The sequence below is a fragment of the Dendrobates tinctorius genome, unplaced genomic scaffold (genome assembly GCF_039654945.1).
Source record: "Dendrobates tinctorius isolate UK_male_01 unplaced genomic scaffold, ASM3965494v1 ptg000065l, whole genome shotgun sequence".
In the NCBI taxonomy this organism is placed as follows: Eukaryota; Metazoa; Chordata; class Amphibia; order Anura; family Dendrobatidae; genus Dendrobates; species Dendrobates tinctorius.
The window spans coordinates 26889451-26901461 of NW_027361733.1; the positions used below are offsets into that span (position 1 = coordinate 26889451).

Consider the following 12011-nt stretch of genomic DNA (forward strand, 5'->3'; position numbering starts at 1 on the left):
CCTCATTTCTGCATCCCACTGAAGGGTGTTTGACTGTATGTTGCAATACCAAACACAGCCTGTAAACGAGACTGGCGCTGTGATCTGCTTACTGGTCTTGTAGCTCATGCAGACGTCTGGGGATTTGGGTCTGATCTTGGAGCATGGACTGGCTGCGGGTCTCCCATAAGTTTCTTGGATGCTGTCACACTCGAGTAGGGTGACCTACAGCCAGTCCGTACTCTGACCGTTCTGCACGGATGTCTGCACGAGTCCTTAGGCTGCAGGAGACGAGGACTTTACTTACGAGTGGAGGCTCATTTCACAATATTTGCAGATTCAGAAAATTAATCCCCCATAACATGCCCCTCGCTACCAAAACCCGAACCCAAAAAACTCACACACCGCACAGGCAGAGGTAGCAGCAGTTTTGTGTTTTTGTTTTTCTTTTTATTATTTAGACTGATTGATTTGCGATTATATCTAAATCTAACCCAGCCCGATTAACCCTTCAACCAGGATTGACACAGCTTAAGTGCCAAAACCTGTCACACCCCCCCCCCCCCCCTTCTCTGTTCTCCATATCCCACCCGCCGACCCAAAATATTAAAACATCTCCAATGTCACAAACACAAGTTTATAATAATAATAATAATTCTTAGTCCATATAATATAGTATATTCCAACAAAAAAATAATTATAAATCAACATTGCACGGTCTTGCAAAAGAATTTTTTTTTTTTTTTAAAACGTATAATTTTTGGAAATGTGTAAAGAGGGAAGGGGGGGTGGTAAAATAAATATGTAGAATCTATATGAAAAGCATACACGCAGCACTCATAGCAACCCCCTTTTACTCCCCCCAAATATAATATTAAAATGATATTTATAGATCCTGGAAGAATAAAACAATAAAAGTGTTGCTTCCAGTCTTTGCATTGTTTCTGAAATGTTATGCCCCAGGACTCCACGGGTTAGCTTTGGTACTGGAGCCATGTACATGATGTCTGAACTACAAGTCCCAGCTTTGGAGGAAGCCTGGCTCTGGGATGCTGTCAGGCCTGCTTTGCGCCCTGTGGTTTTCAGGAACCTCTCATTAGACACACATCCTTCCTCCCCCTCGCTGTCTGGGGGAGCGCTGGGAGGAAGGGGGGAGATTTTACTGGTTACAGGAAAAAAAAAAAATGTGCAAAGGGGAAATGGTTATAAATAGAGTTGGAACAGCAGATCCAGCGGCCGTGGCCATCTTGGGCACCCCTCCCCCCTGTCTTAGTCCCCATCTGATCTTCCTTAAATAAGAGTATAATCTTCAGCACGTGGTTGGCAGCTGCATCTACCAAGGAGCTGGTAATATAATTATGTAATTATGGGGGAAGGGCTGAGAAGGAGCCAACTCCCCAGGGCGGTCATTTTGGGTCCTTTCCTGTGTTATTAGGACCCGTGCTGTACCCGCAGGGAGCTCTTACTGCCACCCTGCCCTCTTCTGGTACATACTGGACCCTTGTAAGGACAGTGAATGGCATATGGGGGTGATGCGGGCGGACTATGGCACCCACACACGGAATTTTATTTTTTCTGCATTACGCGTCCAAAGGAAGCAGCTGTCTAACCAGAACATGAGCCAAAGAGCTGATGGGTGGTGGCTCTGTGTCTTAGGCCATGGGGATGGGGGCACCTCATATCCTGATTGTGTTCTGCAATTACAATATATTACAAATCTCAGCTTTGCAAAAAAAAAAAAAAGCATGACTGCGTTTAAAACCAGCAGTGAAGGGGGCAGGTGGCATGCACGGAGGGGTGCAGGGTAGAGTGATGGTAGTTTTTGGGATGGGGGGAAAAAAAGAAAACTTGTCATCTTGCTGTCAATGTCTCATGCTGCTCCCCCTGCCACCGCTGGAGGCCTGTGTCATGGAGCGGAGGTGACAGACGGAGGAGATGGGACTGTACATTGCGGACAATACCAGTGGAAGGGCGAGTTAATCACCTTTCCTGTATTCCACCAAGGACGGCAGGGCTGTTACGTAACCGTTTCCTGCCCAAGCGACAAATAAAAATGGAGAGAAAAAAGACGACGCCTGGATTCTGTCTGACAGGATACGTGGACCCTTAGAGATCACATGACCAGCCCCTCTCCAGTAATATCACATTGGTGTAAAGGGGGGTGGGTTCTTAACATCATCCACCCCACCCCCACGAGACTAAAATCACTCTATTCACCCCATCACTTATTTCCTTGGGGATCCCATCGTACGCTCCCCTTACACCTATGCTATCCAAGTAAACTCCTTGATTGGTCCCCGGCTGACGTCCGGCGTGCAGTCCTCGATCTCATCGTCCTCTAGTATGACGTCGTCCTGCGAGGTCTCCGCCTCGTCTTTCCACTTGATATCTTCCTCTTCGTCCCCGCCCATGTCTTCATCCACCTTCAGCTCATCCACGTCTTCCAGATAGTGTTCCCCCGCATACATGTCGTCTGGGGAGTGGTTCCCCCGGGGCACCCCACGGCCCGCACAGTCCACACACACCCCGTGTCTCCGGGAGCCATGTTTGATTCCCACGCTGGCTGCGGACATGAAGACCCGGTTGCACACCTTACATACATATTTCTTGTCTTTACTGTGGACCTGGAAAGGAAGGAGAGATGGAGATTTAGTAACATTTTGCATGTCGCGCTTGCTATTAATATGGTCCTGTGCCCTCATACAGACAGATGGGTGTGTGCCCCTGGAGGAAGAGCGCCAAAGACGCTGTCCCCGGGGCTGGCTCTGGTTACATGGGAACGAGACGTGGCTCAGTCGGAGGAAGAGACAGATGGCTGTGCAATTATATGACAGCAGAGGACACTCTAAGAAGGAGCCGACACTGCTGTCATAGCAACCGCGAGACCGGGCTGTGTAAGGAGTCTGGAGAAGTGGCACCAGGGCCGTGTCTGGGGCAGGGAAGGGTTAAAAGCAGAGACAGAGGCAGCCATCTTCAGCTAGAATTACAGCTCAGAGCAGACACTGGGAAACTGCCGCACCCCAAACTTCATGGTCTACAGTTAGAGGAGCCCCCGACATGGCCCTCTGCTACTGCCTAAAGTGACAGCCGGGCTTGGGAGCAGATTTAGGGCACGGAATTACGTCGTCACCTACTATCAACCAAAATCAATGTAAACGAGCAGAATCCAGTGCATGATCGGAGACGTTTCACTACAGTCTGGGTCAAGAAGTCTTTGAAATCATAACGCTACTAGAGCTTTCTTTTTACATGGATGTGGATTGTATGACTTTTTTTTAAAGGGGTTGTCCATTAATATGATCAAAACAACCATTGGAACAAGTACAGATTTCCAAAAGTTCCCCAAGTACTCACCTATCGGTGGGGAAACCTGGCAGTAAATGTTAAATTTCCCTGTAGCGCCACCATAGGGTAAATGAAGCATTACACAGTGCCTATTCAAATCAATGGGTTGTGTGTAGTGCACGACAGGTACTCAGAACAAGAGACCCTCTTTATAAGCTGAGCTGAAGGGTCCCTTGTAATAAAGGGAATGGGTCACCAGGTTTTTGCTACCCAATCTGACAGCGGCATGCTGTAAGGGCTGCTTGCTCTAGTTTTGCTAAAAATCAGTTTTCTCTGCTGCAGATCTGACAGTTCTCTAAAGGCTGTACTCTATAACCCCACCCACATCACTGATTGGCAGTTTTCTGTGTACACTGTGCATAGGCAGAAAGCTGTCAATCAGTGGTGGGGTGATGTTATACAGAGCTCATTAAGGGCTCATACTAACTTGCGAGAGACTCACGATTCTTGTGCGAATCTCTCGCATGAGAACCTGGCACAGCCGCTGGCACCCAGAGCGTGCAGCTACATGTATTTCTATACAGCCGCACGCTCTGGTCTGAGTGCCGGCGGCAGTGCCAGGTTTTCATGCGAGAGACTCGCACAAGAATCGTGCGAGTCTCTCGCAAGTGAGTATGAGCCCTACTATGGAGGACCTTGCAGCAGGTTTAGTCCTCTAATAATCTGCTATAACTGGTTTTATCAAAACTACAGCAAGCAGCCTAGTAAAGGGATACATAGAGGCAGACTCTGATTCCCGCTATCTACATCATACTGCTCCCAGATTAGGTGACAATAAGACAGATTCCTTTAAAAGGTTATAAAAACTAGATTCTGCAAACACAAGCTCCCATCCAAACACACTGCCCCCTCCCCAGTTAGTGCTGCACAGGAAGATGTGCATGCCCAGGTTTACATTTTTAGGCTTTACAAAATAAATTTCGAAGTGCATAGCGTAGAGACAGCAGACGGCTGGCTGAGTGTCCCTTTATGTGGGTTCTCCAGGTGACAACAGTTTCCCTCTCCTACTGATTTCAGATGCTGCAATACCCCACAAGGAACTTGTATTTTAGTGTACACAAGACACCGCCAAAAATCCTGGCACGTCCCATTCTATCCCCAGCAGGGGGCAGAATTTCTTGGCCATTTCTTTTAAGCAGCCACCAAGGTGTGACCGGCTCTGTGGACCTGTCACCGTAGCAGATTATTCATTAACTCATCCCTCCGATCTAAGTCTTCCGGACGCGGTTGTTATAGCAGCCATCTCCACCCAACGTGTGAATGATTGACCCATAACTTTCAGAATTAAATACTTTTTCTCTTCACTAGTTCATCTTAAAGGGGAAGTGTGCAATGAATCGTTGCTTTTTTTCTCCTTGCACCATAAATAAAATCTCAACACTTTAGTGATAACCATGGCATGTGGGACACTGCTAAGCTCTCCCCACATAGGCCGGGTACAACATGTGAGCACTTCTCTCATCTTGTCCCTTACCTGACAGTATTCCCATATTTTGCACATCCGGGTTAAAATTATGGGCTTGGAAGGGGCAGCGTTTTATGTGAACCTGTTATGTGGTTTTGATGTCAGATGGTTCTGTACATGAAATACCAAAAAAATGCCAATATGAAGCAAAATTTCATCCCCCAACCCCCACTCCTGGGAGACAGTGCAATTATCGCTGTATGGCACCATGGCTGAGGATTGGCGCTTGTTCATACAAGACTGTACTCACCTGAGGCATGTACTATAGACCGACATAATACAGGATAAATGAAGGCCGTGCATCAACATTCTAGGTATTAAAGCTTTATTCTCCTACATGGGGGCAGTATTATAGGAGTTTTATTACTGTACATGGTAATGTACCATTCTTGGCCAGAGTTGAGCAAAAAGATTTTTCGGTAATCCATGGCCACCGGATCAGAACGCTGCAAACCTTCCTATCTGCATCGCCAGGGCTTCTGAATACTAGGGCGGGGGTGATGTCATGCCACAATGATGACATCACACCAAGCTTACCAATCAAAAGAAGCCCATGGATGGTGGCAGAAAGGATCTCGCAAGGCTTTGGTGCAGGATCCTGAGCATCTTTTTGCTCAATCCCACGCTTGGCACATGAAAACAGCCCTCCAGGTTCCCCCTTAAGAAGGCTCATTCCCTTCAATATATGTAACAATTGTCCCACTTAAGGTCTAGTAATCAGCAGCTCAACTAGAAATGACTGAATATATTCGAGTGGAATGTAATTTGACTGGAATATTACAAAAAGAGGGATTTGCCAGAATGTGGTTTTTTTTTTGTTGTAATTTGCTTGTACGCAGATTTAGGCCCATTGATCGTCACCCATCCAGTCCTTGCTGCATCTTCTGATTGCGGACGATTTCCTGGGACTCTCATGACAGGTTGGAACTTCCGTCTCTCTAAGGAGGCCCGTGAGGCTTCTGTGTGGGAGTGGGCAAGGTCACGGAGAAGGTTGTGACCTTTCGCAAAACCAGCCTGGGCGTCGTCAGATCCAGAAGTCCCAGCCTAGAATTGATTTACAGGGCTTACGGCAGCGATCAAAAGATGCGACGAGGAGCGGAGTAGCTGCTGCAATGAGAGCTAAGGTGAGTATACCGTTTTTTGCTGCCAAGAGACGCAGAAATTTCTGCAAGCAAATACTCAACGTGCGCACATACCCTTAGGGTTTTTCTTTTTTTAATTATTTACATCTTCGCTCTAGGGGTTGTCTGTCTGGCTCAAAGAGTAAAATAAAAGTACATTAAAGCTACCGAGAAAAATTCTCTGCAAATCAAATTTCTTGGGAAAATCCACGCAAACAGGCAAACTGAAATATTGCCTAATCCGCTCATGACTCATATTTCTTCATGCAGAGAGTTCTTGGTGAACATGTGGATGGTTGGTGTTCATTCACAGCAGGCAATCGTGGAAGCATTGCTGCAGGGACAGAGCTACAGCCTAAACCATTTCATCCATTTTAAGTTTATGCTTAGAACATACAACACTGCCCTTCACCTCTCCAAACAAACCTATTTCAACACCCTCATCACCTCACTGTCCAATAACCCGAAACGTCTCTTTGACACTTTTCATTCTCTACTCAATCCAAGAGTACAGGCCCCAACCACGGAGCTCCGAGCTGACGATCTGGCCAATTACTTCAAAGAAAAAATTGACCAGATCCGACAGGAAATTATCTCCAAATCCCCTCATACCATGCACTGTCCTCCCTCCCCCACTGCATCTAACTCACTCTCTGATTTTGAACCAGTCACAGAAGAAGAAGTAAGCAGGCTCCTTGCATCTTCTCGCCCAACTACTTGCACCAGTGACCCATTTCCGTCACATCTCCTCCAGTCCCTTTCCCCTGCTGTCACCCCTCACCTAACTAAAATATTTAACCTCTCTCTCTCTTCTGGTATTTTTCCCTCCTCATTTAAGCATGCCATCATACATCCACTACTTAAAAAACCATCCCTCGACCAAAACTGTGCCGCTAACTATAGACCTGTCTCTAATCTTCCCTTCATCTCTAAACTCCTGGAACGCCTGGTCCACTCCCATCTTATCCGCTATCTCTCAAAAAACTCTGTTCTCGACCCTCTCCAATCCGGTTTCCGCTCTTTACACTCCACTGAAACTGCCCTCACTAAAGTCTCTAATGATTTGCTAACAGCTAAATCAAATGGTCATTACTCCATGCTAATTCTCTTGGATCTCTCTGCAGCATTCGACACTGTGGATCATCAGCTCCTCCTCACTATGCTCCATTCCATTGGCCTCAAGGACACCGTTCTCCTCCTATCTCTCCGACCGCTCCTTTACTGTTTCTTTTGCCGGTTCCTCCTCCTCTCACCTTCCCCTTACTGTTGGGGTTCCTCAAGGATCGGTTCTAGGCCCCCTCCTCTTCTCCTTGTACACTGCCCCTATTGGTCAAACAATCAGTAGATTTGGTTTCCAGTACCATCTCTATGCTGATGACACCCAATTATACGCTTCTTCTCCTGACATCACGCCAGCCTTTCTAGAAAACACTGGCGATTGTCTAAACGCTGTGTCTAATATCATGTCCTCACTATATCTGAAACTGAACCTGTCAAAGACTGAACTCCTGGTGTTTCCTCCCGCTACTAATGTACCTACACCCGACATTGCCATTTCCGTGTGTGGTTCCACTATTACTCCCCAGCAACATGCCCGCTGTCTTGGGGTCATACTTGATTCCGAGCTTTCCTTTGCCCCCCACATTCGATCACTGGCTCGCTCTTGTCATCTGCACCTCAAAAACATTTCTAGAATTCGACCTTTTCTTACTTTTGACTCTGCAAAAACTCTTACTGTTTCTCTTATTCATTCTCGTCTCGACTATTGTAACTCTCTTCTAATCGGTCTCCCTCTTACCAAACTCTCCCCTCTCCAATCTGTCTTGAATGCTGCAGCCAGGATCATATTCCTCACCAATCGTTACACCGATGCCTCTACCTTGTGCCAGTCATTACACTGGCTACCCATCCACTCCAGAATTCAGTATAAACTTATTACCCTCACCCACAAAGCCCTCCATGGCTCAGCACCACCCTACATCTCCTCCCTTGTTTCAGTATACCACCCTACCCGCGCCCTCCGTTCTGCTGATGACCTGAGGTTAGTATTCTCAATAGTCAGAACCTCCCACTCCCGTCTCCAAGACTTTACACGTGCCGCGCCAATTCTTTGGAATGCACTTCCCAGGTCAATACGATTAGTCCCCAATCCCCACAATTTTAAGCGTGTCCTGAAAACGCATTTATTCAGACTGGCCTATCGCCTCAACACATTAACCTAACCTATCCCTGTGTGGCAGAGCCAAAAGTTTACCATAACCAGGTTCCCAGCATCATGTTCCCACATGCTTTATGCATCCATTAGCCCTCTGTGTCTGTACTGTTACACACTTAACATTAGGGCTGGTCCATACAATCAGAGCAACTGTTACCACCCACCTTTCGTGTCTCCCTCTTTCCTAATAGACTGTAAGCTTGCGAGCAGGGCCCTCACTCCTCTTGGTATTTGTTATAATCTACTGTATATGATTATTGTTATGCTGTAATGTCTATTGTCTGTACAAATCCCCTCTGAAATGTAAAGTGCTGCGGAATATGTCGGCGCTATAAAAATAAAATTTATTATTATTATTATTATTATTATTATTAAACCAATGATGACAGAGGAGGCATGACGCAGACTACAAGAGAACACCGTGTAGGCGATGCAACTGAGCTGTTGTCATAGATCACATGGAGGAAAGCTAGAAAATCAGCCAAGCAGAAAAATCTGAGTACAATAGCAGACAGGTAACCATCGCCTCTAGGTACTAAAAGGAGGAAAATAAGTATTTGATACACTGCCACTTTTGCAAGTTTTCCCACCTACAAAGAATGGAGAGGTCTGTAATTTTTATCGCAGGTACACTTACACTGTGAGAAACAGAATCTTAAAATTTCTTCCAGAAAATCACTATGATTTTTACATATTTAATGTAATAAAATGCAAAGTAATTATGATACATATTTGATACAATAGAAAAAAAAACATAGCTTAATATTTGGTACAGAAACCTTTGTTTGCAATTACAGAGGTCAGACGTTTCCTATTGTTCTTGACCAAGTTTGCACTAACTGCAGCAGGGATTTTTTTTTCCCACTCCTCCATACAGATTTTTCAGGTTTCAGGGTTGTCTTTGGGCAACAGCTCCCTCCAAAGATTTGGTGTTAGGTCTGGTGACTTGCTAGGCCACTCCAGAACCTTGAAATGCTCCTTTAATTGCCCTGGCTGTATGGTTCAGGTCATTGTCATGCTGGAAGACCAAGCCACAATCCATCTTCAATGCTTTTACGGAAGGAAGGAGGTTGGTGGCCAAAATCTTACGATGCACAACTCCATCTATCCTCTCTTTTATACGATGCATTCGTCCTGTCCCCTTTGCAGAAAGTACCTGCAAGGTATTATGCTTCCCCCACAGTTCTTCACGGTTAGGCATTGTTGGTGGGGTTGTACTCATTCTTCTTCCTCCAAACACGGCGAATGGAGTTGATACCAAAAAGTTGTATTTTGGTCTCTACTGACCACATGTTCTCCCATGCCTCCTCTGGGTCATTGGCGAACTTCAAACGGGCCTGGACATGTGCTGGTGCGAGCAGGGGGCCTTGCGTGCCCTGCAGGATTTTAATCTATGACAGCTTAGTATGTTACCAATGATAAAGCTTGAGACTGTGGTCCCAGCTCTCTTCAGGTCATTGACCAGGTTCTCCCGTGTAAGTCTGGGCTGCTTACTGACCTTACTCAGAATCTTCCTTACCCCACGAGGCGAGATCTTGCATGAAGCCCCAGACGAAGGAAGATTAGTGGTCAATCATCTTGTGTTTCTTCCATTTTCTAATAATTGTGCCAACAGTTGTTGCCTTCTCACCAAGCTGCTTGCCTATTGTCTTGTAGCCCATCCCAGCCTAGTGCAGGTCTACTATTTTGTCAGTGGTGTCCTTAGACAGCTCTTTGGTCTTTGCCGTGGTGGAGATGTTGGAGTGTGAATGATTGTGTGGACAGGTGTCTTTTATACAGGTAAGAGTTCAAACAGGTACAATTAATACAGGTAATGAGTGCAGAGTAGGATGACTTCTTAAAGAAAAACTAACAGGTCTGTGAAAGACAGAATTCTTGCTGGTTGGCAGGTGATCAAATACTTATTTCATGCAATAAAATGCTAATTATAATGATTTAAAAACCATATAATGTAATTTTCTGTTTTTTTCATTTTTAGATTCTGTCTCTCACAGTGGAACTGTACCTACAATAACAATTACAGACCTCTCCATTCTTTGTAGGTGGGAAAACTTGCAAAATCACCAGTGTGTCAAATACTTTATTTTCCCCACTTTAACGTACATATTTTTGCACTCCGGACTGGACAGCAGCTTGAAAGATATTTTGCTATAATGACTTCATGAGCTTGAAAAATTACAACCACAACTCTTGGGGCAGGGAATTGACAACTACACATTTTTTGCCCATTCTTCTTGGAAACTCATTACTCAGCAGAGGGAGATTTGGAGCACGACGACTCCTTCAAGGAGAATATCGCTATTTGCTCTCCATGGTGTTCTATACAATATCTTATCCATGAATCAGGCTTCATCAATATTCATAACTTGTCCATTTTAGGAAATCTCTAGTCTAGTACCAGAATGGTGTTACTGGGTCAGGTTCCTGCCTCTTAATTCAAAGAACGGGATTCCTTCTCTGAAATGGAAAAATCCTTAAAAAGAGCGCACCAGCAAACTACAGTCATGTGCCATTGCAAAAACAGCACCCCATTACATACGGCCCTGCAGGATCCCCAATATCGGTCCGGCAGTCTCAGTGGCCACAAATAAGTAAAAATGTCGCCAGGCTTCATGAACACTTCCTGCTTTGTGTGTAAGCTTAGGAGCTACCCAGAGCGACCAGGATATGGGGCAGTCTCCTTGTGACCTGTGTGCTATACAGGAAGCAGCCGCCCTGCACTGACCCATTTCCAGTGGACACTGCAGAGTTTAGGTCATGGAGGAGGAAGTGGTCAGAGCAGAGCAAGTCACCGGCTCAGCACGACTGCTCTGTAACCTCAAGGAGACAGGAACGACCTGAGAACCTGCAGAGAAACAATGACCTATATAGGATTCCGCATGTCTTGTGATATAACATGGTTGGATGTGAGCGTTATCCCGGGTAAGAAGAACCAGGGGGTTATGCCACCTTTTAATGCAGGATAAGGGACTTGCACACGTCTGTTATGTAATGCAAGGAGGCTTGTGTTACACTGGCTTCTGTAATAGGGTGCAATGTGCAGAAATGGACAGTGAACAATAGGACAACTCCTTACATTGAGGTCTCATGCTCAGAAGCCGACTCAAACCCACAGCTGAGACCGGATCAAATCAGATCTTCATATGAATCTATATATATATATAAAACTAAATGTATGTATCTGTATATCACCAACCAGTCACGAAGCATCTCTCATTTCACCAGAACTGGTTAAAAGAAGCTGAGCTGTGATTGGTTGCTATGAGCAACAGTTTTCCCACTTGGCAACACCTCAGCAGACACTGACATGGTGGGAGAAATCTAGCATCCCTGGGAACATAAGCTCCTAGCCATTGTCTGCCCCCCCAGAAAAGAGCAGCGAGCACATGACAAATGAATCCCCCCCTCCCGTGCCTATATACCCATCACACATCCTCCATACCAAACAGTCAAAGTGTGAAAAAACGGATCCATTGCAGATTTGCAAAAAAAAAAAAAAAAAAGGGGTGCACCGGATCTGGTGTTTGGACGGATCCGTCGCAGCAGCCAGTGTATGAAATTTAAAGGAACAGAACTTTGGAAAAGGGGAGAGATTGAGAGAGACCCCAGGGTCTTTTAAAGGGATCACTGGTATGGAAGTTAGGGCAAATCCATACTGTGCTTTGGTACTGACCCCAGGCCTCTATTAAAAGGGATCCCCGGTATGGAAGTCGGGGCAATTGCCTTCAAATGCTCTGGTTCTGATCTCAGGCTCTCTTAAAGGGATCTCCTGTACGGAAGTTAAGGCAAATCCCTCAGCGCTCTGATTCTGACCCCAGAGTTCTATTAAAGGGATCATTGGTATGGAAGTCAGGGCAAATCCACTCAGCACTCTGGTTCTGACCCC

The 12011-nt window shown here is 45.8% G+C and overlaps 1 protein-coding gene across 3 annotated transcripts in view; it reads right to left on the reverse strand.

The window, feature by feature from the left end:
* Positions 1–398: 398 nt before the first annotated feature.
* ZBTB46 (zinc finger and BTB domain containing 46) overlaps positions 399–12011 on the reverse strand; it is a 46867-nt gene continuing 35254 nt past the window's right edge. For all 3 annotated transcript variants that reach the window (XM_073580826.1, XM_073580824.1, XM_073580825.1), the window contains exon 6: positions 399–2603. In XM_073580826.1, coding sequence (XP_073436927.1) covers positions 2244–2603 — 360 coding nt within the window. In that variant the 3' untranslated portion in view covers positions 399–2243. The remainder of the gene's footprint in view (positions 2604–12011) is intronic.